This window comes from Toxorhynchites rutilus, chromosome 1 (genome assembly GCF_029784135.1).
Source record: "Toxorhynchites rutilus septentrionalis strain SRP chromosome 1, ASM2978413v1, whole genome shotgun sequence".
NCBI classification, from domain to species: Eukaryota; Metazoa; Arthropoda; class Insecta; order Diptera; family Culicidae; genus Toxorhynchites; species Toxorhynchites rutilus.
The window spans coordinates 197,211,686-197,239,570 of NC_073744.1; the positions used below are offsets into that span (position 1 = coordinate 197,211,686).

At 39.5% G+C, this 27,885-nt stretch overlaps 1 protein-coding gene across 24 annotated transcripts in view; it reads right to left on the reverse strand.

The window, feature by feature from the left end:
* Positions 1–27,885, reverse strand: part of LOC129762521 (neurobeachin) — a 250,072-nt gene that overhangs the window by 44,520 nt on the left and 177,667 nt on the right. For 9 of the 24 annotated variants that reach the window (XM_055760841.1, XM_055760848.1, XM_055760844.1 and 6 more), the window contains exons 12-15: positions 22,633–23,219; positions 20,278–22,585; positions 16,491–16,916; positions 16,150–16,321 (exon numbers count right to left, since the gene is read on the reverse strand). In XM_055760841.1, the coding sequence (XP_055616816.1) occupies positions 16,150–16,321; positions 16,491–16,916; positions 20,278–22,585; positions 22,633–23,219 (3,493 nt within the window). The remainder of the gene's footprint in view (positions 1–16,149; positions 16,322–16,490; positions 16,917–20,277; positions 22,586–22,632; positions 23,220–27,885) is intronic. The other 15 variants (XM_055760855.1, XM_055760856.1, XM_055760853.1 and 12 more) reach the window with 6 other exon arrangements.

Genomic DNA, 27,885 nt, shown 5'->3' on the forward strand with positions numbered 1-27,885 from the left:
ATAAATCTTTAGCTTAGTTACCTAAAACATTACTATATATTTATAATGTATTATCTGAATTGATGCTCAGATAAAATAAACGATTGAAATCATATACAATGATCTATTTGTTCCGTTATTAGTCAATTTCCATTCTATTTTATTTCTTTTGAGACAATTTCCGTTGTCTATTGAAATACGTTGAAGAAAACAGTACGTAATATAGGAATATTATATACTGCATTCCATAGGAAATTCCTAGTTATTATTTTATGTAAAATATTTGATGAAATGCACGTTTCAGTTTTAGACGTTTTAGATTCTGACATTCTTATTTGAGAATCCTTATTGGATTCTTCCCTATATTCTGGTTAGATTATCTCATTAAATCTATTTGTAAAGGGGTGCTGCAATGACACTTGCAAAAAAAATGGATTTGTGTTCGTGATTATTGATTGAACCTGTTTTTTTTTATAGTTTACATGGTTTCGGGACCAAGGGCGCTATATTTTTTAATATTTTTTTACAAAACATCCAAAAATCAGAGATATATTCTTTTTCGTTTTGGAGTTATGATTTTTTTAAATTAACATGTTTTTAGTCCTCGTTCGATATTCCTCTGTGTGAATAGAATTTCTCATTTCATTTTTCTACAAACGTTATATTTTTTCAAAGAGAACTAGCTCATTGAATTTAATTTAATATGTCGATTATCTGAATCGGTTCAGTAGTTCAAAAGTTATGATTTTTTGAAAACGTCATTTTTGGAAAAAAGGAGGAAACTGATTTATTTTACTATCGATTAGCTTTGAGAAATCATAATTCAAAAACGAAAAAGAACACATCTCTGATTTTTGAATATATTATGTGAAATTTCCTCAGCTTTTAAGACAAAATATAAAAAAATACAGCGCCCTTGATCCCGAGACCATGAAAACTATAAAACCAAATATAATCAATAATCATACGAAGATACAATTCATTATTTTTGCAGCTGTAGCATATTTTTCAAAAAAGACCGGCTAGCTGGCTTTAATTTGATATGTCAATCATCCGAATCGATTTAGTAGTTCAAAAGATATGAATTTTTAAAAAAAGTCATTTTTCTAAAAAAGGGGAAAAATTAGATTTTTCGGACCACCCTAAATTGAAATGGACACCCTTATGAAAAAATTAAAAAAATACGGGTCTGATATTTTGCGATAAAGAACCAAACTTCCACGAAAATCTGAAAACCGCTATATCGTTTTGGCATGGAATGGCTGATATATAATGCTGATGGAGATAAAGGGTGTGTCACATCAAATTGCATCACGGAAAAAACGCTGTAGAAATTCGCCCAGTAGACTGATCCTTTTGAAAATTTTAGACAGTAAAATAAAAACTATTTAACAACTTTTGGCATTTTCCATTTTTCATAGTTCGAGCCCAAGCCCGTATGCTCGTACCTTCCTCTTTACCCCGTCCATAAGGTTCTGTACAACGTCAGGTTGTAGTTTTTTTTGAACAGAAATCCATTTTCTCTTGAAGTCCGCCTCCGATTTGACAACTTTTGGGTTCTTCCAGAGGGCCTGCTTCATAATCGCCCAATATTTCTCTATTGGGCGAAGCTCCGGCGCGTTGGGCGGGTTCATTTCCTTTGGCACGAAGGTGACCCCGTTGGCTTCGTACCACTCCAACACGTCCTTTGAATAGTGGCACGAAGCGAGATCCGGCCAGAAGATGGTCGGGCTCTCGTGCTGCTTCAATAGTGGTAGTAAGCGCTTCTGTAGGCACTCCTTAAGGTAAACCTGTCCGTTTACCGTGCCGGTCATCACGAAGGGGGCGCTCCGCTTTCCGCAAGAGCAGATCGCTTGCCACACCATGTACTTTTTGGCAAACTTGGATAGTTTCTGTATGCGAATCTCCTCCGGAACGCTGAATTTGTCCTCTGCGGAGAAGAACAACAGGCCCGGCAGCTGACGAAAGTCCGCTTTGACGTAGGTTTCGTCGTCCATTACCAGGCAATGCGGCTTCGTCAGCATTTCGGTGTACAGCTTCTGGGCTCGCGTCTTCCCCACCATGTTTTGCCTTTCGTCGCGGTTAGGAGCCTTCTGAACCTTGTATGTACGCAGGCCCTCCCGCTGCTTGGTCCGCTGGATGAATGAACTTGACAAATTCAGCTTATTGGCGACATCCCGGACCGAACTTCTCGAATCACGTCTAAACTGCTTAACTACGCGCTTGTGATCTTTTTCACTGACGGAGCATCCATTTTTGCCGTTCTTCACCTTCCGGTCGATGGTTAGGTTCTCGAAGTATCGTTTTAGTACTCTGCTGACCGTGGATTGGACGATTCCCAGCATCTTACCGATGTCCCGATGTGACAACTCCGGATTCTCGAAATGAGTGCACAGAATTAATTCACGACGCTCTTTTTCGTTCGACGACATTTTTCCAAATTTACGAAAAATTGACAGTGAAGCATGGCCAACGTGATCTATACACTCTTATCTGATTATAAGCGAAAGCTGAAGATATAATTCCTAAAAATTAAATTTCTACAGCGTTTTTTCCGTGATGCAATTTGATGTGACACACCCTTTACAAGGCTTGAATGCTAACAAGGAAGAGAGTAGAAGGGAAAATAAAATAATACATGAACGCAGATTGAGCCTATTTTGAATCAATCGTTATTTTGTTTCGAGCGATCCTTCCAAAGGAGCATTCATGCATCGAATGTTGTTTTCCATTCTTTGTTTTGTTACGTTCACTCTCAGTTCCGATTGTAGATGGTCGGATAGTGAAAAAAAAATCATCGTGCAATATCACGATTGTTTGCTGCATTCTCTTCGCCATGATTATTCCAAGCAGATACAAGTGTGATTTATAATCAGGTGTGGAGAAATGAGTGAATGAATTTTTCCATACTTGCTTGTCAGACAGGGATAATAGATAAAAACAAAACAAACATTCTAAAAAGTAGTTGATAGTGAGAAAAGGATTGAAAGGATCTATTGAATTTGTATTGATTTGAACTGAACGAAAATACGAGAGGAAACTATTCATATAAGCAAAAATAAATAATTGTTACCTAAATTAGTTTCAATAAATATATATTTTTGCAGTTTTGAGCTGCTAACAAACAGCTGCTAAAAAACGGTTTTTTTTGTAAGTGATCCGAACACGTGGGAAATACACATTCTCTTAAACTCTGCCATTGTTGCCGCTCGTTTTATTTTCCTGGGCATCGAATTGAAAAAATGTATTCCTTTGTATAACAACGAGTTCTGCGACCTACTGAATATAAAGTTAGGCGTTCTTGCACACTATACAGCGCACCCAAAATCTTTCCGACCAACGCTCAAATCGATAAGTTTACAATTTTACCCCAAAAATCTTCACATCCGTAGCTCAGCTGGACTTCAACATAATCAAGAACCTGAATCAGTACTATCGCCATTTTCGATTAATTGGTTCGATTAGTAAAACGAAGACTGCAAGAAATGGTGGACTCGACGGTATCTCTGTCCTTTTTAATCTTCATGTTATTCAGCATTCTTACTGTATTTAAATGCACTTTAGGACCCTTCAGATATACCGGCATTGGATACAATTGAAATACTTTCACCCTCTGATACCAATGCACTATGGTCCAGGAGGTGCATTTAAGTGGAAATTAGCATCTAGAGCTCGACAGTGATTCTCTAGACAAAAACTGTCTTCGACAAAGTTGTTACATATAATAGAGCGATCATTTTTATGTTATCAAAAATAGGGTGACCAAAATTGTCGATGAAATGAAAAATCTAACTTTCTTATCTTTATAGATAGAGGTAAACATAGTTCGAAAATATTGTAGCCCTGGTTATTTTAAGTAACTTTGTGGAACAATATTTCTTTCTATCTCTTCAAATAACCGATATAACGCTTTTTCTCTAGGTTGAGTTAGGGTTACCATGAAAAAAAAGTTTTTTTTGCTCTAACTTTTAAATGTAAAATTCTACATCAAAACTGTCTTCGAATGACTTTTAGAGCTTTCCAATCCACGCATTTTACGGTGCATAACTTGTATGTATCTTAAAATTGATGTTTTTTCCCCGAAAACACGACCTTTTCATTTGCTTGTCGTTCTTTTTGGGGCAAACATAATAAAAAATTATTGATAGCATTTTAAAGAGCACATTTGACTCTACATAAGGTGAAACTTTCAAAAGAGTGTTATTTTTTGTATTTGAGTAAATTAAATTTGAAATTATGAGTTTTTGCATATAAATGAACAAGTTGCAATTTTTAAATGCATATAGTAAGCGTAAACTTTAAAGCAGCATCTCTTCAGTTCGGTCTTATAGCCACTCAACATGGAGGTTCAAAGAAGACACATTTTTGTTTTTGTTTTCGGTGGACGAAATATAGAAGACGTTATACAATTATTATTAAAATGCCAAGATATATGTGTTTTGAGTGCCAGAAAGCCAAATGCTGAGCCAAAGGATGAAGCGTAACCGTGTTCGGGAGACTACAGAAAAATTTTCTGCTGAAGAACTGGGCTTCGCAACAGCTTCGGATCCAGTATTATCTCTTAGTAATAGGCCAACACCAGAGTATTCCGATCTTCTGATTCCGGAAAATGCTAAGCATTTGATTTTGTAGTTTTTTATTTGTATGATTTATGATTTTTATTTATTGCTATGAATTTAATTTCCATTATAACAACTTAAACAGGTTAATATGTACATACGGAAGATTATAAAAATAAATTGAATAAAACAATAGGAACAACAAAAGTTTGGTAAAATAATGTCATCAATCAACTTATCGCCAGTAAAATATGTCAATAAATTACTAAAAAATAACACGTCGAGCCCCGAGTTGTTCTTCATACGGTTTCTATTCAGGAAGCATTTGATAATTTGTCGGTCCCCGCTTTTCTTTTTATACAATAAATATATTTTATTGTAGAAAAAGAAAATAGTCAGAAATTTTTCTCGTAATAATTGTATAACGTCTTCTATATTTCGTCCACCGAAAAAGGAAATCAACAATGTGTCTTCTTTGAACCTCCATGTTGAGTGGCTATAAGACTGAACTGAAGTGATGCTGCTTTAAAGTTTACGCTTACTATATGCATTTAAAAATTGCAACTTGTTCATTTATATGCAAAAACTCATAATTTCAAATTTAATTTACTCAAATACAAAAAATAACACTCTTTTGAAAGTTTCACCTTATGTAGAGTCAAATGTGCTCTTTAAAATGCTATCAATAATTTTTTATTATGTTTGCCCCAAAAAGAACGACAAGCAAATGAAAAGGTCGTATTTTCGGGGAAAAAACATCAATAACTTTGAGTAGCATTAAGATACATACAAGTTATGCACCGTAAAATGCGTGGATTGGAAAGCTCTTAAAGTCATTCGAAGACAGTTTTGATGTAGGATTTTACATATAAAAGTTAGAGCAAAAGAACCTTTTTTTTCATGGTAACCCTAACTCAACCTAGAGAAAAAGCGTTATATCGGTTATTTGAAGAGATAGAAAGAAATATTGTTCCACGAAGTTACTTAAAATAATCAGAGCTACAATATTGCCGAACGATGTTTACCTCTATCTATAAAGATAAGAAAGTTAGATTTTTTGTTTCATCGTAAATTTTGGTCACCCTATTTTTGATAACATAAAAATGAGCGCTCTATTATATGTAACAACTTTGCCGAAGACAGTTTTTGTCTAGAGAATCACTGTCGAGCTCTAGATGCTAATTTCTACTTAAATGCACCTCCTGGACCATAGTGCAATGAGGTTAAATCTGAGACTATTTAAATTTGCTTCAAGAAAGCCGAATTTTCCTTCAGAGATGATGATGATTTTCCGCTGGCAGAATTAATGCGTACCGTTCGATTGCTCAATGTCTTCTAATGATTAGTGCGGAAAGGACCAAAATGAGATTTGCTGTGATCTGATGCCAGATGCCGATATACTGGAAAGTGTTGAAAAAGCTGATAAAAACGCTAAAGATAGTAGTCCTATCGAGTTGAAGAATATTCTGGAAGGTTCAGATGATTGTGTCGAAACTACACCTTCGAACGTTAAATCAAACCTGAACAATATGTCCGGAATATTGAAATCAACTGAAAATGTTCCTGTGAAACTATTTGAACATTTCTTCGTGATTGAACAGTTCCTGCGTGATCGTTATAGTTTAGTTTGAATAACATACTTAATCAATAGTTTCTTTGTTAACCTAGTTCCTTATACAGGTCGGACTCGATTATATACACTTTTGGACTCGATTATATACAGTTTAATGAAAAGGTTCGAATATGACTTATTTCAAGAAAAAAAAATGTAACCTTTTAACGGTGAAGTGAAAATGAGATGGCTCTTATAAGTACAGAGGGTTAAAAATCGCGATTTTTTAAGGTTTTGCTTGAATTTTCATCAGGAATTGTTTATATCGATATTGCAGCGGAATTAAGATACAGGGTGGGCCATTTAAAGTGGAAGCATCTGGCAACCCCATAACTTTTGACAGAAATGTCAGATTAACAAATGTCATACCGCGTTGGAAGCGTCATTTCAGTACAATTTTAACCATGGAACAATACACATCTAAACAACGCGCTGAAATTGTTCAGCTGTACATTCAAAATAACTTCTCAATTGTGTTAACTAAACGTGCGTGGAAAAATAAAAATGATAACCGATTTTTTATTGCCATTTGTTCGTGAAAATGAATTGGACAATTACTGGTTCCAACAGGACGGCGCTACATGCCATACAGCGGCTGCCACGACCAAATTATTGCGCGAAATGTTCCCCGGAAGATTAATATCGAAAAACGGCGATCATGACTGGCCACCGAGATCACCTGATTTGACGCCTCCTGACTTTTTTTTATGGGGATATTTAAAATCCAAGGTATACACTGGTAAACCAAGGACCCTGGCTGCGCTGAAAGACAATATCCGACAAGAAATTGCTGCCATATCGGCCGAAACATTGGGCAAAGTGATGGAAAATGCCGAAAAAAGGGCACATTTTGCGGTCAAGGCCTGAGGCGGTCATTTACGAGATATCATAATCAAAAAGTAGTTAGAACAAATCTCCTTGGACCAAAATAAATGAATTTCAAAAAAAAATTATTTAAAATTTTTTCTTTACTTTGCTATTGCAAAAACAAATCCTTCCACTTTAAATGGCCCACCCTGTAGATAGAAGTTAGGTGTCAAACAATAGATTGTAGAGTGATCAGAGAGCTTCAACTTGATTGATAGTAACAATCAAGCTTAGTATGAATTTTTGGGATAAAATTAATAATTACACATTAAAAATTACTAACTTTTCAATTTCCCACTTCCAAAATGTTATTTAAATCCACTAATTTAGATGTTCCACTACTATATCTTGTACTTAATTTTCTCATCTTTAAATTGAAAGCACCAGAATCTGATTACGTAGCGTACTTTTCAATGTAGAGCCAGTTTGAGGCAACAGATTCCGAAACGAAAAAAAAATTTCTATAACTCTGTCATCGTTGAAATTCTAACATATGCGTAGAAGGATTTTTTTCGTCAAATATAACCGTCTATCACCTCCCGAGAGATTCTGAAAAAATATTTTTTTCCATGTGAGAAAGGTGTTTTCAAACTTTAAGGGGATGAATCAAACATTCAAATTCATACCATGATTGGGACACTTACCCTAATATAATATAATTGCGATTTATGTCATAGAAACAAATTATGAAAAAAAATGTTCTGTATCTCGATACCTCTCTAACACGATGATCCCCTTGGATATCGAGTTAGGGAGAGTTGACTGTACATCATTATGGTAAAACTATATGTTTAGGAGTTACGTTGAAAAACATTATCGCTACGTTTTGTATTAACCCACATGTCTTCAAATGTTTTTCAGCGTAACTCCTAAACATATATTTTAACCATAATGATGTATTCGGAAAAGTTGTTGAATATTATAAGCAAATTCATAAAATTCCTTGAACATGGCGGTATAACACGACAAACATATTAAAAGAGCCTATTTACTATTAAAAAGACAATAAATTGGAAATATTTTTTAAATATCTCGAGAATGGCTGCATTTAGAAGGAGATTGATTAAGAGCTTTTTTGTTTCAAATCACATCAGAATTCAGGATTTAGATCACATTCATAATTTGTGCTTGAAAATGATTGTTAACATACAAAAATTCCAAGTTTCGAAAATTCATAAAAATTCGGTGTTCCACAAAGTTCGTCGAAAAAAGTTTTACCATCTGATACCCTTATTTTTCAATTTTCTACATAACTTCTATTTTATACAAAAAAATGTAAAAGAATAAAAAATATGTATTGCAAATTAAAGCTTTTTTTTTTATAAATGAAAAAGTGCTAATTTTTTTCTCAGTGTATATTTTTCACGTTTGGACATCAATACTAGGGTGCCAATGAAAATGTTCATCTCTAATTTCAAAAAGTTACCTCATAAAAAATGTTCACCGCCTCGAAGAAACACCCTATGCCGAATATTAGCTCAATCGGACTTAAGGGAGAGTGGCGTAAAGCGGTCGAAGTTTGATTTTTTTGAAAATCGAAAAATCATCCAAAGGTGGAGTAAAGGAAATCGGGGGTTTCGGAAAAAAGTTTTTGATGTCAAATGTCTTAAAATTGCATGAAACGTCGAGATCTAGTGTCATCCCGAAAAAAATTTTTTTGTTAAAAATCGACACTCTGTACTTAGTTTTTTTCGGAATACGAAACGAAAAGTATGGTTTTGGGTACCAATAAAAATAATTATCTCAATTTTTCATTCAGAACTTGCTGCGAATTGTTTATTTGCACGATACTATACCCTTTGCAAAATATTAGCTCATTCGAAATTCATTTATTAGTGTCACAGACGTAAAAATTTGAATTTTATTTAAAAAAACGAAAGATCACCGAAAATTGGTGTTTTTTTAAAAAAAAAAGTTAATGCCGAATGTCTTATCGTGTTATTATCGTGCAAATCAACATTTCGCAGCAAGTTTCGAATGAAAAATCAAGATAATTATTTTTATTGGCACTTAAAACCATACGTTTCGTCTCGTATTCCGAAATAAAATTAAGTCCCTGAGTGTCGATTTTTAACAAAAAAATTTTTTTCGAGATGACACTAGATCTCGAGCAAGATCATGCAATTTTAAGACATTTGGCATCAAAGATTTTTTTTTCGAAAACCCCGATTTTCTTTACTCCCCCGTTGGGTGATTTTTCGATTTTCATAAAACTCAAACTTTGACCGTTTTGCGCCACTCTCCCTTAAGTCCGATTGAGCTGATATTAGGCATAGGGTGTTTTTTCGAGGTGGTAAACATTTTGTATAGGGTAACTTTTTGAAATTTTTAGGGTCGATTTTTTCCCATACATTCATTGGCACTCTAATCAATACTCTATAACTCTTTCTAAGGCATTATTTCGGAGGACTCATGGTTTTTGAGATATAGATTATCAAAGATTTCTCTTACTAAAATCGATACGCCCTTTTCAAAAGTTACACTTGATTTCCTCCAACCCAAACGGAATACAAACTGTCATTCGAATCAAAAACACTCATGTTTTGTCATTTGTCGATTTCATTTGGAATTGCTGTATAGCTATATTAGTAAGCGACACATCGATGTTGGTGACAGGAATGGCAACATAAACAAAAAAGGGAAATGCCAAACAAAACAACAAAACCAAAATGCGGTACATCGTTTGCCCGCTCTCCCATCCCAGATTCTAAGAAGGTCTCTGTATCAATTAGCTGCGAATGGGCTGTAAACTACGATTTCCCTCCAATCAGTGAACCCTAAATAAATTTATTAATTTTCCGCAATCAACCCCAAAACGAGATTCACCTTGGCGCGCCTAATGGTAACCAAGGCCGAACGGAACGGGTCTAATTGTGCATCATTTCCACAAATGTGCGGCCGGGGCAGTTTTGCCGCACGCACGCCGTTTTCCCCGTAAAACTAGAATGGCGTCACGAGAGGGGATGGGGCCGCGATGATACCGCTGGGCGTTGAAACGAGAAACGACGCAGAGATTGGCGAGTGATCCGTGAGGTATCTATTAATTCTAATTTGGAATGGTCACAGTTAGTGCTGCTAATGGTGGGGCTCTATTAGCAACACCTTTTCTGCGCGCGCGATGGATCATTTAGTCTGATTAGCGAGATTTCGCTGGATGTTTTTCCTAGATGCTGCGAAATGTGGGAGCCAGATGGCTGAGCGCACAAATTCTACGAATTCAACTTTTTTCCCGAATTGAAGAATGTAACATGAGGGAGGATCCCTGTCTGGAGGGTCGGAAAATAATGAATTTTCGTGTATTATGGTTATTGTTCAAGGTATATTTGAAGATGTATTTTCCATTTTTTAATGCACGAATAATGATTATGACGCTGTTGACATCTGGATGAGTAGATGCTGTCTGAAAATCGGTACCTTGCTGGTGGTATCGATTCTGAAGCGACGGGGTGTCGTAGAACCAATTCCAATGAATATTTTGAAACGTTAGGACAATGCCTAAAGTGCTACATATAGGTTTTTGATAATTCGAGAAATTGCCAAAACGGCGGCCATTTTTGTTGAAAATGAGATATTTTTCATGAAAAATCTCCAAATAGCGATTTTTAAAAAATCGAAAAAATAAGATATCAAAAAACGGCTGCGTAAAGCCCGAGATAATTCATTTTTACATACTGATAAAAAATTTCAGCCAAATCAGTCGAGTAGATCCTGAGATATCGATACCACCAGCTGAAATAACATGGTTCCGAGAATAACGTGTTTTAAAATTCGTACAGCAATACTGCACTGCGTTTCACAACTATAGAACCACTCCGTTTTTCTGAGTTTCCAGAGATACGTAAGAAGTCGGTTGAATTGAAGTATATAGTGTAGGATATAATAACTATCTTCATTTATAAGACTGGTCATTTGAACTTTATTGTTGTGTCCAGGCGCGAAACGTTCTACAAACTAAAATTCCAGTGTTTCATAATCATAGAACCAGATGGAAAAAATCTCACTCCTCCACAAAATTAACGCCAATTTCACATTAATTACAATAAGTTTCTAATTCGAAGGTCATCTTTAGTTGTAAATCAGTTCAAATAACCCATTCGGGGTGGTTTCGAGCAAGTTGCGCCTTGTTCCAGTGTGTATCTCGTTCTACGCAGAGGATACTGCTCGTTTAAGCTCTTAAAATCACTCATACTGCTTGTGAACTGAATCTACTATTCGTAAGATCACTCCTTATGAGTTCTTGATAGGGTTTTGATCTGGCAAACAAGCTGACCAGTCCAGAATCTGAAGCTGCTATCCATTAAACCATGCCATGACTTTTCGGATTTTATGAATTGATGCCAAATTACCCATTGTTTTTGATGCAAAAACAGCAGTAAATGATTTTGAAGTACTTCGTTAGTCTTCTGACTGTTCATTCATGTCGATGGTAAGCGACTCGTTTCGAGTCACTTTTGCTGGTGCCGCCCTCCCAGACAACGTTATGGTGGACAAATTGAGGCTGCCGGTGCGAATCTTCGTGCCAAAGCACACGACTTGCAACAAATGCAAGTTAATTGGTCATACAGCAGCTTATTGCACCAACAACGAGAGCTGAGCCACTTGCGGAGAGCAACATGGGGGGAAATCCTGCAGTGCGACTGAGCATATGTGTCCATAATGCGGGGGATCCCCACACGTGCTGTCAGCTTGTGAAACTTACAAGAGTCGCTGGGATAAACAAAAGCGCTCTTTGACGCTCGAAACGCACTTTCGCGGATATTGTTGACGAATTGGATACAGATACAGCTAACGAGGGCACACCGTTTATTTTCAAAGGGCAGTGCAGCGGACAAGCAAAATCAGGTTCATCCTGGCTTCCGTGGGAATAGTTCACCTTCGAACGATCCAGCACTCGAGGGGACATCAAAAACCCCAACAGTCCCTGTTTTTCCGTCCAGTTCAACTTCCCAATCGGGATTGACTAACGTTGTGGATCAAATCTTCACGTGTTTTAATGTTTCCGACTCCATCAGAACCATTGTCACCGCAATGCTTCCCGTATTAAAGGCAATTTTGCAGCAATTGATGCAAACATGGCCCCTCCTTGCAATGATTATCTCTCTTGATGTCTTATTCAAAGAGAGAGGTCGGAGATATCACTGTTTTACAGTGGAATTGTCGTAGTCTTATCCCTAAATTGGATACATTCAAATTTTTAATTCATAACTTTAATTGTGATGTTTTTGCTCTGTCCGAAACTTGGCTTTTTCGCGAGATGATCTCTCTTTCCACGATTTTAATATTATACGCTTGGAACGTGATGACAGATACGGAGGGGTGCTATTGGGGATCAATAAGTGCCACTATTTTTTTCGAATTGACCTTCCACCTATTGGAGGGATGAACTTACAAGACACATTGACTGGAAAAAATATGCGGACGCGATTACTCTAGCCATCAATTCCAGAGATGGTTTGCCTCCATTGGAGGAGTATAACTTCCTTTCTCGTTTGATATATGACAGCGCAGTTCGCGCTCAAACGAAACCCATCCCAAGTTCCACTATTCGTCGAAGGCCTCCCAATCCATGGTGGGATAGTCAATGTTCCAAGCTCTATCAGGATAAATCGAACGCATTCAAAGCTTTTCGGAAACGTGGAATCATTGAAAGTTTTCAGTCGTATTTAGACCTTGAAAATCAATTTAAAAACTTGATCAAAGGGAAAAAAACGTGCTCATTGGCGAAATTTCGTGGAAGGTTTGCCACGAGAAACGTCAATGAAAAAATTATGGAAAGTGGCTCGAAATATGAGAAATCGCTCTTCAACGAATGAAAGCAAAGAATATTCACATCGATGGATTTTTAATTTTGCACGGAAGGTTTGTCCTGATTCCGCTCCTATGCAAAACATTGTTCGAGATACACCACAAGATAGGTGCGATCTTGATTCCGAGTTTTCGATGGTAGAATTCTCTCTTGCTCTCCTTTCTTGTAACAATTCTGCTCCGGGATCGGATAGAATTAAGTTCAACTTGCTGAAAAATCTCCCTGATGTGACGAAACATCGCTTGTTGAACTTATTCAAACGATTTCTGGAGCATAATATTGTTCCAGATGATTGGAGACAAGTACGGGTTATAGCTATTCAAAAACCCGGAAAGCCCGTGTCCGACTTCAATTCAATGCTGTCATATATACGAAAATTGTTGGAGAAAATGATCTTGTTTCGTCTTGATCGATGGGTTGAAACGAATGGCCTCCTCTCAAATACACAATATGGGTTCCGCAGGGGCAAGGGGACGAATGATTGTCTTGCGTTGCTTTCTTCAGAAATTCAAATGGATTACGCCGAAAAAAAACAAATGGCTTCAGTATTCTTGGACATAAAGGGGGCCTTTGATTCAGTTTCAATAGAGGTCCTGTCAGACAAATTACACTCTCGGGGTCTGTCGCCTCTATTGAATAATTTGTTATATAACTTGCTTTGTGAGAAACATTTGAACTTTTCTCACGGAGACTCGGCAGTAAGCCGGTTCTCTTACATGGGCCTCCTCCAGAGCTCATTTTTAAGCACCCTTTTGTACAACTTCTATGTAAGCGACATCGACAATTGCCTTACACAAAATTGCAGCCTAAGACAACTTGCAGATGATGGAGTGGTCTCTGTCGTAGGATCAACAGAATCCGACCTACAAGAACCCTTACAAGATACTTTGAACAATTTTTCAACCTGGGCCATTGGGCTAGGGATCGAATTCTCCACGGAGAAAACAGAGATGGTGGTTTTTTCTAGGAAGCATAGACCAGCAAAACCAAAACATCAACTTTTGGGTAAACTGGTCACTCATGCTATGTCATTCAAGTATCTTGGGGTCTGGTTCGACTTCAAATGTACTTGGGGGGGGGGAGGCATATTAGGTATCTAAGTAAAAAATGCCAACAATGAATAAACTTCTCCGTACAATTACCGGCACCTGGTGGGGAGCCCATCCCGAAGTTCTTATAATGTTGTATCGAACAACTATTCTCTCAGTGATGGAGTATGGCAGTTTCTGTTTTCAACTTGTGTTGTGGCCAAGGTTATCACGACATCGAGCACGTTGTTTGGTCGTGCGAGGTGTATCTGGTCGCCAGATCGAATTTAGGCCGGAGGCCCGAGGAAGATAACCCAATGTGCCGGTGAGAGATGTGTTGGCTCGGTTAGACCTCGATTACATGTCCCAAATATATGTTTTCCTTAAAGCTATTGATCTTCGTGTGTGATTGTCCCTATATCCTGATACCCTCCTTTTCTTCCTTTGCGAGTAATTGATCCTCTTGCTATAAACAGTAGAATAAGTTGAAATGTAAATACACTATAGATATACGAATAGATTTAAGAATTGAGTTTGATCATCAACATGTTTATAATCTCCTTATATCCCTTTCCTGAAAAAATTTCGCCCTTCTAAACTCGGGTCAAACGCGAGTAATCGGGTTTCTACCTTACTAACCATAGAATTAGGAAATTGTTTATATATAGTTATAAAAATATAGTTAAGAATTCGGCCCTTTAAAACTTATGTAACGGAGCCTGTAAAAATAAACGAATCAATAAAAAAAAAAACCTTAGGTGATGACAGCCCGTAGAATTTTGTTTGTCGAGGAACTGAAGAAAATGATCACTACGTGTAACGAGGATTCTGATGAGATTGCTGGTGTATATATTTTTTAACCGAAGCGACTTTTAGTTCGCAAACAAAATGCGGGTTTCGGCCAATGTTCGATTTTTCGAATAGTAATTTCCCGGAAAATGGAAGATGGGAAAAATAATTAAATCTTGGGGTTTCGCGTCAATAGTCAAAATTACACCAATGGCTTTCGTCAAAATGGGTTAAGGTGCTGATGATACGAAAAATTTAGAATAAATAAGCTGACAACTAATAATTCGAGCAGTTATACAAATCATCAAATACTTCTTGGTCGGGCTGAGTAAAAATGGAAATCACAGAGACAGATCAGGGATCAAATGGAAAATTGAACGCGTTTCCGTGTTCAGAAAATCAGAAGCCGAAAAACATCAACAATACAGTGAAATCACACATAAGATAGGAACCTAAATTACAATTTCAATTCATGTAAAACGGACTGTGATGAATATTCAATATAGATGGGAGAATATTTCTTAACGACATAATATTCCGTAATGATATTTTAGCTTCTCAATGTAGCATTATATTTATGTTTATTAAAGTGGAAACCACTATTTGTGTGTTCCAAGGTGTAAAGTTCAGGGTGTGCCGTCATACCAGTCATGCGACAAATTTCTCCCCACGAAAATTCTCCGTGAGAATCGTGGGGAAAATTGAACAATATCATAACTATATAACGGCAGATGATCAATGGAACATATCCCTACTCGTTAGTATCCGTTCAAGCGTGCCAAACGCGTTCACATAATCAAGCAATTCAATCTACAGCAGAGCAAAGTGTTGAAGATAACAGTTACTTCATCGTTCGCTTGTTTCCCCTCTGCAAACTGTTTTTTCCCTGTTTATTTCGCATGTATCCGCCCCCTGTGGAATAATCCCAAAATGTTTCGTTTCATTGCTCCCTAGAAACTAATTTTTTCTACCTATTTTTTCTTCTTGCGAAACCGAATAAAACGGCAGCTCCAATAAACTACTCTCACTCCCGTCACTGCAGATCCATGCAGCATCCTCCGGATGAGAGGGTTCTCGTGCGCGGTGCGATATACAGCTCGCGATACGGGAAACCGAAAAATAAACCAAACCAAAACGAAGAAGCCCATATCGAACACAAAAGAAACACAATCGTCCGGAATTAGAAGCGAGTGGGTGGCGGTGGGAGGAGAAACCACTGAAATGATAATCGAACGAGAGCAAAACCAAAAAAGAAGGAAAAAAAAAACTCATCCAGCTGACACATCAAGAAGTAGAGAGGAGACACGAACAAAGCAGCTTGAACGAGTTGATGAACCGATAATTTGTGTCCTCTGTTTTCCGAGGATACCGAACTCTGCTGTCTGCTGCTGTTCGCTTCTCCGAGCGCAAATTAAAAATAAAAACATTTCTTCTGGGATAAACAGAGATTCGAAAACACCGAGAATGTTTGGGACAAGCGATGGTATTAAACCCCACAAAATGGCTCACCTTGGGTTGGGGTGCTGCGCTGCAACACGGGTGACGAGTTCCGATGGATCTGCAGCTCGGGCGGTGGCTCCAGGATGTCCCGATACTTGGAAACCATCAGGACCGAGATGAAGTACACGATGGCCAGCGAGAGGAACTGGGCCTGCTTGGTTTCCTCCTGGAACATGCGTTTCTTTAGATTAAATTTATTAGCGGTCCTTTGCTCCTTTCCGTTGGGTGGTTTGGGTGCGAAGGGGAATGGCGGCACACAAAATTCAAACGGGGAATGAATGAGCTTTGCCGGGAAATGTGTGTGTGTTTGTGGGTACCGTTTGAATTTTGTGTGTTTGCGCAGTACTTACCACGTCCCGATAAATGACCGCCCGCAACCGATTGATATCCATATCCTGGAGTAGCTTCTCGGGGTCTTTCACCGGACTCATCGGTCCCGAGAGTGACTCGATGATTGTCTTGGATGTGGTTTGGGCACCACGGATCAACGCCTGCAGATGGGCTCCGCCGGGAATATCTTTGAGGGACATTCCGTTGTACAGTCCGCGGGTTCGCTCCCGGCACTCGAGGCAATTGCGTACCGCACAGGTGCACACCAGACGTAAACACTGACGCAGAATGCCTCCGCTGGACATGTTCTTCTCGGCCTCGAGTTCACCGAAGTTCAGTGAACTGGCGAAGATCAGCACATCGGCCATGTTGACCAGGCGCTGAAGGAAGGAGACCGCCACGTCCAGAGGCATTCCCTGGGTTGGCTCCAGTACATCCAGTTCGGACTGTGAGACGAGAATATGAAGCTCAATTCAAACTCATTCGGAAGAAATCGACGAAAATGACAAAGAATAACATTCGTCATCAAAGAAAGCATTGCTCGATCGTTTTTGATTAACATCGTCAGTTGAGATCCCAAAAGGTTCATTGTCAAACAAAAGCTATCCTTTCTCATTTGAATGTAATGAATGTATTGAGTCGAACGAAAACAAATAATTTTTTACTACAATCAAGGCTTTCCGCATTGAAGCACAATTTTAGAGTAGGCGAGCAGGAAAGCATTTTCTAATGCCCCTTTATTATGTGTTAACGTTACAATAATGCGAGTAGCACGTAGCACCAGGTTGGCTAGTAGCGTAAGAATGAAGGAAACAACAAAAATCAATCTCGTCAAGCTTGCTGTTTCTCTCAAACCACCTGTTTCTCTGTTTCTCTCTGAAAACAAACCAAAGCATGTCGGGTGTAAATTGAGTCTCAGTCACTACTTTCATTGATAGGGACAAAAGTAAATCACGCCTAACTTTATTGATTTTCTCTTTAGATAACAACTACCTTGACGGTTTTTGTGGTATTTTATAAGATTGTTTGATAAACGAGGCTCTCTTCTAGAATACAGATCGTCAAACACATCAGGAAATGCTTTTACCGCTGTGTTATCAACAGTAGAGAATGCTGATGAAGAGAATCGATCAAAACAGATAAGTCCGAGTCCGAAAAGTTAAGCGTGAAATCTCAAATAACAGCATGACGAACGGCTTGAATAAAGATGTGGTTTTTCAATCGGATGGAATGGATACAGTGCGAAAAGATACGTATGAATGAATCATGTTTCAAAAAACTCAAACTTTGACCGTTTTGCGCCACTCTCCCTTAAGTCAGATTGAGCTGATATTTAGCATGAGGTGTTTTTCGATGTGGTGAACATTTTTTATAGGGTAACTTTTAGAAATTTTAGAGTCGATTTTTTCCTATATATTCATTGGCACCCTAATGTACATAGATTCCTGTAAAATCGGCATGCATTTTGTAACGAGACAACGCGCTCTGTGCGAAAAACAGTCTCCACAAAGCGTTGTAACGTCACAAAACTAACAAGTGTAATTAAAACAACAAGTGTGTTAAATATGAATTTAACCGAATTGTAGCAATTATCCTGAATACTTCTCATCACCCTTCCCCTTCCAAAGGTCCATCTTATATGCGAAGATACTCCTAACCCAACTGGTGATCCTGAACTTATCCCCATTTGTATCTCAGGAGCGATACAAACCGAATGTTCAGTAGTGTCAGATGAAAGATTTCACAACGATGACAATTTGATAATATGGTGACTTTTTTCTAGCGCCATTTTGCGTTTTCATTGCTTCGAAAACCAGAAAAAAAATATTTTTGACATTTATGGGAACTGAATTCTAGCCTAACTTTTGAAAAGGACCTTTCAATAACCACGGTCTTGCGGACAAATTTGGCACCAGTTTTGTCATACAGTTTGATAACGAAGGTTCCCTTGTACCCCAGAGAGTCGATGAAGAGAAACGATCAATGTAGATAGGTCCTTTTCAAAAGTTATGCAAGAACTCAACGTTATTTTAGATTGCAAAACATTGAAAAACAATGCAATTGGAAATGCTTATGGTATGTTCATCAGTATGTGTTATACAAATATAACCTACACTGAAGTCGCTTTTTACGCGGTTTTATTTCACGCGTCTTTTTTACGCGGATTTCCGAATTTACGCGGAACGTATCAACCGCGTAAAACTTTAATATGCTAATTGATGTGATCTTTCACCAGATAAGTTTATATTGTATCACTGATTAGTAGCTGAGAAATATAAGGAGAATCAGATATCATGATTGTAGCATGCAAAAAAATCAGTAAATCAATTGATAGAATACGGGTTGCATTTTAAACTAATAATTCGCTGTTTGTTAGATTGTTACACGAATTCGGAAAACTACCCGGCTTATTTTTACGCGGATTTTTGAATTTACGCGGAATTTGAGATTTGCGCGGTTTTTGGAATTTACGCGGTTTTTGTTTACGCGGAACATATCCCCCGCGGAAAAAGCGACTCAAGTGTACCTATTAACTGTTGATCGCGCGCAACCGTTCTGAATTTTCGGATACTTTACAATTTAATTTTCAACATTCAAATTTAAACCAAAAACTTAACGCGAATAGTTATATTTCATCGATCCGATTTTGCCGACGGTATATTTCTCTTATTCTGTTCTGTACTATTGCTGCACACAATTCTATGTTCTATGAAAAAGCGGTTCAAGTAATCGCTGAAAACTCTGCTCTCCCAAGACACTGAGCTACTGCTGTTTCGCTGTTGTGGATCTTGTTGGCTAGGGATGATCAAGACTTCTGATTGGTGCAAACATGTGTATTTTTTACACTGCCGTTTTTTGGAAAAAATTGGGGTGGTCCTGAACCGACCTTCAAAAGGTGGTCCTTTACGACCCTCGTTTTTTATATCGTAATTATTCAACACGTTTACTCTGACGTTTGCCATCAATGGCTCGCACAAACTTGGCTCATCGGGCGGCGCTTACTGCTGGAGGAATTCTTTTGATTTTGTTATCAGAAATTTTAAATTAACTCTATATATGCATGTGCGCGTACCTGTGCGTTTATGTTTGCGTGCAAACAATATGTACTTATTTGATGTTTGATGAAAACGGAACAACCGTTATTGAATGGAATGCATGGTGAGAAAAAAACATTTTTCAAACAAATTCATTTTGAATTATTTTTAAGCAATTTTTCTCCCTCTCACTCATAAATACTGATCTAAACCACCCTAGGTGCTCGCTGGCACATCCCAGCAGAAGTAGAAATTCCAATAAGAGAAGATTCAACGCTGGTGCGCGCTTTTGCCCCACAAGCAATTTTTTAACTAATCGGATTTCGAAACGTACTATTATCTACTATAGAATGAAGGTTTCCTTGACAATGTGGTTTCGAACTATTTCAGTTCGAAAGTTAGTTATTTTAGGTAACTAAATCGTAATCCCTAAAATCGAAAAAAAAAATCAAAACAACGCAAAACTCTTCTTACCTCGTAACTTTCTGCCACTTTCATGAAATGTATCTTGTTTATATGTGTGAACTGCTGGTGTAATAATGTGTGAACCGAATACAATGTTGCCGAATTTTTATGTTCGTTTGTTTCAAAAAGGCTAATGCGCACTTTTGCCCCGTGCGCACCTTTGCCTTGAAAAAAATGGGTGGTACTATTTTCATTTTGCTCAGTGACGGTAAGCGTGGCTGATGGTGTAATTGTTCGTTCGATTTCAAAAGAATGAGTTGATAATTTTTTCGAATCTGATTCCGATATGCTCATCGGCGATACTTACGTTCGGGGATGTGGCACTTGCAAGTAATGGCAACAGACCTCCGCAGGCAATGATCAGATTGTCGGCAAGCTGCGAGATCAGATGGACGGTGTTCACAACGAAGATTGCGTTCTCGGCAGAGTTGACAAAGTCCAGCACACTCTTGGTCGAGTGGGATCTCCACACCTGGATGTCGGTTTCCAGCGAGAACAAAACGTCCGACAGGAGACGCTGGTGGATGTAGGACCACTTGAACTCCGGAATGCGGAAGGGAGGACGCGTCGGGCCTGGCGAAAACATTGGTCGGCTTGAGGCCGATTTCGAGCGCTGCTGCTTGGTAGGAGGACCTCCTGCGGCTGGTTCGTAGTGGGCCGGAGGAGAATCGGCAGCAGTGCTGGTCGAGGCATTCACTGCGGACTTTTTGACGACTGCTGGGAGGGTTGATTGCTGTTGATCGTTTGAATCTGTGGCAACGCTGGTAGTCTGTGCAACGGAATCGTGTTTAATCACCGATGCTATTGTTACTGGAGTGTCCGGAATCTCTCTGTCCTCTTCGTCGTCTTCATCTTCCTCCAGCTCCTCACCATCCTCTTCTTCCTCTTCAACAGGCTCCTCTTCAATGAGTTCTTCTTTGTGTTCAACGGGTGTCTCTTCAATCTTGGATATCTCCGCGGAAACAGTTTCGATCGAAACGACTTTCTGTGGACTGGACTCGATGCTCATAGCTTCCGGCTTTGGCTGATCCGGTTCCGGGGTCGAGATTTGCTCCGCCTTCAATACGGCATCGGAAATTATGGAATCAACGACTTCTTTGACCTGTGCCTCAAGTTCACTCTGTTCCGTTGCCAAAGGCACGGGATTCTCATTACCATCCAAGGTATCATCTTCGAGTAAACTGTTCTTCACCAATTCATCAACAATGCCGGAGATCATGATTTTGATCTGCTCATCCGTGTTCTGAACATCCGAAGGGACTTCCTCACTATTGCTACTTAAATTATTGTTGTTCAAATTGTTACTACTATCACTAGTTATTGCACTTGATGCTACACTATCAGTCTTCTGCATAACACTTTCGGTGCCGCTGTTATTGTTGTTGTTGTTCAGCGCGTCCTCACCTGAACTTCCAATGACCACGGTTGCGGAAGTCTTCAGCGAAAGCACCCCCTTCACAACTTCATTCACTGCCAGCTCTATCTCTTCATCCTTTATCACAGGCGACGAAGTCGTCTGCTCCGCACTGACCTCCTCCAGTTCTTCGGACTCCCTCAGTAAACTCTCCGACTTGCTGATTATCTCCTCCACTATATGTTCGACCACTTGCTCGGAAACATTTTGACTATCTTTCAGCGAGCCAATCTCCAGAGCTTCCTTCAACTCACTCTGCGGCAACTCCATTTCTTCCTCCTCCTCTTCTTCCTCTTCCATTTCTTCATCAGCTTGTTCCTCGTCCAGATCTTCTTCTTCCTCCTCCACGTCCTCTTCATTCTCCTCTTCCAGATCGTGACCATTGGTCATCTCTTCCTTCCTCACCATCTTACCTTCCGCAAACTGGACCTCCTCCGGCTCGCAAACACACTGTTTGGCACCCTCGATGGCCGTTACCTCGCCTTTCTCCCGTCCGCCACCTCCGCCACGGTCACCACCACCTGCCGCTCCACTACCGGCACCTCGCTCCCAACCACTGATCGTGCTGATAGGACGCTGCTGCCTCAGCGCCGGGTCCGTAATGTTATCCGTGCGGTGCTTCTCGTAGTGTTCGTACATCTGGGCGAACTGCAGCTTGAACTCCTCGTACGAAACCTTCGAGTGGACGATCGCCAGCGTATCGACCCACACCCGCCAGCCTCCGTACTCGTACTTGATCGCGTGATGCAGCAGCATCCGGAACAGCGAGTACACCATGTCGGACAGCTTCTGCTCTTCGGAGTTTTTCGGGTGGATGTACGCCATCGCGATCAACCACTCCTGCCAGACGCTCATCTGCAGCACCGTGCGACGGTTCTCGCGATTGTTGTTACACAGCAGGGTCATGTCCGAGAGGAAGAGCTTCTTCACCTCGAGCAGTTGCTCGCTCTGTTTGGACTGGCGGATGAGCGTGGCGACCACCTTGAGGATCATGGGATTCTCCAGCCGGTAGTGACTCTCGGGCTCGGGGTGCTTCGCGTACAGAATCTGCTGCGAGATGTGTTCGGTCATGATCTCGTACAGCACGTTGTAAGTGGGGAGCGAGAGTGATTCCTCGTACAGGAGCAGTCGTTCGGCTAGCAGTGTGTACAGATTGTGGGGTGACATCACGTCGTACTTGCGTCTGCCGAAGAGAGATGATCTGTTTATGGGGTGGGTGAATGTTCGGAGCGCTGATTGCATACTTACTTGTGTGTACTCCGCGAGAGGAAGAAACCCAGCAGTTTGAGGGCTTGCAGACGAATCAGCTGACTTTCGGCTGCCATCAGCTTGAAGATCGTTCGGACGCCATGCTTCACGTCGAACGCCGGTACCATCGAGCTCGGGTGCTCGGACATCAACGATATCAGCATCTGCAGCACGTCGTGCAGGTTCTCGTCCTCGTGCATTGTCATCAGATAGTTGAGGATGCTCTGCAGCTCGTCGTCCTTCACCCCGTTACCGATCATGATCAGCTGCTTCAGGAACAGCAGTATGTAGGCCCGGATCGCGAGGATGTCCTTCTGGGCCGGTCGTGGTCCATCGAGCCCTTTTGGCGTGATGCCGGATTTGGCCCGGGGATTAACCACCCAGTAGTAGAACTTTAGCGTGTGTACCGTCTGCAACACGGTACTGACCCGCCGCACGTTGCTGTAGATCTGGGTGTCGCTGAGAAACTCCGTCGCCAGGTAGGCGTACAGCCGGGCCTGTACCGTCGCCGGGGTGTAGATCCACAGCGAGGGGTTGAACAGCACGTGGTCTAGTAACTGCCAGGTGAGGAAAGAGAAACAGAAGAGCTTCATTTTAACTATGATTTTCATCTGTCCTGCCACAGGCCGATCGTACTCTCTGGCATGCAGCAAGGATTTTTGTTTGGTTTTGGTGTGGAGTAACGAGAAGCATTCAAAATGAAACGAAACGAAAAAGTAATTGACGGTCTGGATGGGGAGGAATTCGAGAGATTTTGTAGTTGTTTATATTCTTCAAATTACGAGGGATCAAACACAAACACACGTGCAGAAGTGCAGCCGAATATGAATATAACAGTCATGCGAAACAAGTAAAAATAAGCGAAATATAGATTGCACACGCATGCAGGGTATTCATCACATAGTGACACAAATTTGAGCCTCACGAGCTCCGCAAATATGGGACTTTATGGTAAAAACAGCGCTCTGTAGGCCAGAAGCACTTGTTTTTTACAATGAATAGAACTCATAAATTAAATGCGATCAAAAAAGTAATATATAATTGAAAGAACAATAAGTATCAGTGATTACACTGTAATAATTGTTTTTTGGAATGGCGAAAATAGTTTAGCTTCAAGTTCTTCTTAACTGTAACCTTCTTAAGTTGCAACGTTACTCTCAATTAGTTTCATTTTTCCACTAAAAACCATAGCAGGCGTTGGTTTTCAATTAAAACCATAACATTTTCACTAGTGAGTAGCGAGATGTCTTATTTCCTGCTTTAATTGACTAAAGTTTCTGAAAAAATGGGGCTGAAAATAGTGAAAATAATAACATTGAATCCGCCGGATACGCCTGTTCCGGTATCTAGAATATTCTTAAACTCATGGAAAAGAATGAGAGCGAAAAAGTCGCTAGAGGAGATGTACCGCTTGAAGATGTTGTTTCGAAGTCGGCCAACTCCCGTTTAGAGGTGAATGAACTGAAAAACATTTTAGAAACAATGAATGGAACGGAACGTCAACTTCCCCAGTTGCACTGTATCGAGAATTTCTGGGAAAACCTGCTGCGAAGGGTCTACGATTTCGTGGCGAAAACGAAGCTGGAATTTATAAATAAAACTAAGAAAGAACTGAAAAACATGCCAACAAGCATGTATTTGCCAGCAAAAACGGAAGGCCCGGCTAACTGCCGGAAGGCAGGCATTGGGCTTTGAACTGCTTCAGCATTCACCGTATTCTCCAGATCTGGCCCCCAGCGACTATTTTCTGTTCGCAGACCGGAAGAGAATACTCGCTGGCAAGAAACTGAGGCCTATTTTGAGGAAAAACCGAAGGAGTACTATAAAAATGGTATCAAGTTGCAAGATCGCTATATCGCCCTCAAAGGCAACTATGTTGAATAATAAAATTGAATTTTGCAAAAAAAAAATAGTATTACTGTGTTACCTTATAAACTTTTCAGCCGAACTGTCAGATAAAAGAAGAAATCGTAGTGCGTTTTATCACATTAAAATCCATTTCCACTTCCAAACAAATATCGGTTTCGTTAGCGCAAACATCAAATGGACTAACAACGCTTGTAATTGTAGAACATATGGGAATTGAATTTTCCGAATTCTCCAATGTTCTTACAGAGGTTTCCGAAAATTTTTAATTGTCATGTTTGGTTGGAATATGTTCGGTTGAATTATGTGTAATATTTTTATGGGACCACTTCTCCATTCAAGAGGAGCGAGGGGTGTCATACCATAATAGAAACATTTTTTTACCTCCATATGGCAAATTTGGTTTTATTGGCTTGATCAGTTCTCGAGTTATGCAGAAATTTGTGTTTCATTTATATGAGAGAGAGGGGAGGAGTGTCGATTCACCATAGAAACGTTTCTAGTTCCTTAAAACCTCTACATGCCAAATTTGGTTCCGTTTGCTTGACTAGTTATTGAGTTATGCAGAAATTCATGCTTCATTTGTATGACAGCCCCCCCTTAGAGAGGGGTAAGGACTATCTATTTACCATATAAATGTTTCGTGCTCCCTAAAAACTTCATATGAAAAATTTGGCTCCATTTGCTTGATTAGTTATCGAGTTATGCAGAAACATATGCTTCAAACTGTTTGAATCTTTGGAAAAAGCCTGGATGAATATCAACTCCCAACAGAAACCTCGTTGAAAGTATGCCTCGACGCCTGCAATCCGTGCTTTATTTTGTCCACCAGAAAAATAACAATTTCCCAATAAATGCTATTTTTAAGTTTATGTATTGTTCTCATGTCGCTGTATCCAGCATATCCCGAATGCACACTTCCAGTACAGTCTTTTGTTAGAACACTTTGAACGTCCATTTGCTTTTTTTTATAAACTTCAGGCACCTCCTACTTTTCTTTGTATTTCTGAAGTAAAATTGGGAACCAATATAAAAAACAAAATTTTATTTTAAAATAAATTAGTTTTGACTTGTAGACGTCGGTATGATAATACATGGCGACCGTGACAGGACTCGAACCTGCAATCTTCGGGTTCAAAGTCCGATAATGTCAAAACACTTAGTATAATAAAGATAAAGCAGCATAAACATTACAAACATGAACAGTTTTATGTGCGAAGTGTTGTTGCGGTGGCATCAAAATGGGTAATCAAACAAGTCAGTTAAGTTCACTTGTGAGTCATTTCATACTCGTGGTGAAAACGCATGTGAATCAACTGAATCATAACATCCCCAGGTTTTTACGCGATTTTTTACGAGGTTTTCTAAGCGGATTTTCCAATTAACGTGGATTTTTTACGCGGTTTTTTTTACGAGGTACGAATCCCCGCGTAAAAAACCTAGGTGTGCATTACAATCGATTGAAAAAAATTGGTTTCCCTGAACCACTAGCCGCCTTAAAAGTTCGGAAACATTGGTGAAATTGCACCTTAATTTGGTATCATATTAGTATCTTCTCCGCTGGAAAATGTACCAAACCTATTCAACGTAAAAAAACAATTTTCTGCGTAACATTTGTCATATCCTGAACTGTGTAAGGCGCAGTTTATTTTTATTTGTAAGTTTTTGTTTCTGAATATTAAAAAAAATAAAAAAAATTATTAAAAAATATTTTTTTCTTGATGAACAGCTAGTGACTTGAAACAGTTCGACTACTTTGAGGCGATGGAAACGAATAATGGATATTTGGAAGATGTTCTATTATTAGAGGAATGAATAATTTGTCGAACATCACTAGCTGTACATCACAGCCTACTTCACGATGCAACGCTTCACGCGCAACATTGACCTTTTTCCCAACTAGCAATAACTGTACATTGGATAAACCACATTGGTCATGGTATTTCCACTGCGCAAAGCTCAATTTTGATTACAAATATTTTTGGCTTTTTTGAAAAAAAAATCGGTCGCGATTTCAAAAATTCAGGTCCAATAGAGGATTTTCTTTTTTTGGCGAAATTGCAACTTGAATGTGGCAACCCATTTGACACAATGTCCCAATACACTCAATATGCTCTCAATATGCTCTCTCAATGAGGTCACTAATCTTTTCGAATTATCAAAGTTTTGATGATTCCGGCGTGGCGCGTCACGATTATCGACGACTGCCCTTCCGCCTTCCGAACTCCTGCTGAATATCGCATCCCATCACCGACACCATTACGACAGCCATCCAATTTTGGAGTGTAAATTTGCCTACCACTCTAGAGTCGATTCGCGTGCCATCCCTCCCGCGTAAACCGATAAATTGCTACGCTTCATTAATCTTTACATTCACGAGTCACGAAATCTACCGGAAGCTGTGATCCGGAATCGCGGAATTTCGAATTCAATTTAATTGTCGCTCATTCCCGCTTCCGCGAAGTAGCTTTCCCGTTTCTCCCGCTGCTCCCGAGAATATCGGTGGAACGCGGATCAATTGCAGTGTTTAGAGGGATTGTTTGAGTTTTTGATTTTCTGAACCGTCGCTAAATTCAATCCCATTTTTTTCTCGGTCAGAACCGATCGAACCATTTTTGGATTGTGTACTTTTCCCGTTGCATACGTTGGAACGAACGAATTTTGACGGACGTTTTAAATTCTCCCGCACAAAAAACAAAAAACGAATGATCCATTTCCACGAAGACTACAATTGCCAAAGTTTCGTCTCTGATTGATCGGCACTGGTCGCGGAGCGATGCTCCGAATGTCCACACATCCCTCCCACGCTGGGTGAAATGTGCCATAAATTTTAATTTGTTTATTTGCGCTCCACTCATTAATCCTGGAGGGTTCATTAATCTTGTTGGAGGAAAAGGAGTAGACTGAAGGAGGCGAGAGGCTCTACTCTGTTTGTTATCGGTATCGGTTGTATGTCATGGATTAGGGTCACTGGATTTGGGTTGGGCCCAGTTTTTATTTTATTTTTGTTTATTCGTTGTCAATTACGGACAGTGGATTAGAACTGTTCATAAATCCTGCTGTGGATATAATCTAGATGCAAATTGAGCTTTTGTCTGGAAACGTTGCTGTGCTAGATGGGATCACATATATTATTGAGGATTTTAGGACTAGCAAAAACAGTTTAGTCGTCCCTTTTGCGGGTTGGCTCTATTTTGATCATCCTAATTTTTTGCGCTTCATTGCATAGATTTGCACATTTTTAGAGGCTTGTTTGTGTGTTTGAGGCTCGATAACTTTTATTGGATGGCTAAACTAAATGATTCCGCTCATCATATGGGTTAAAAGCTCTGTTCATTTCTTCTTCCAAGAAAATATGAAACCCATTTCATTTATGAAGCAGAATTA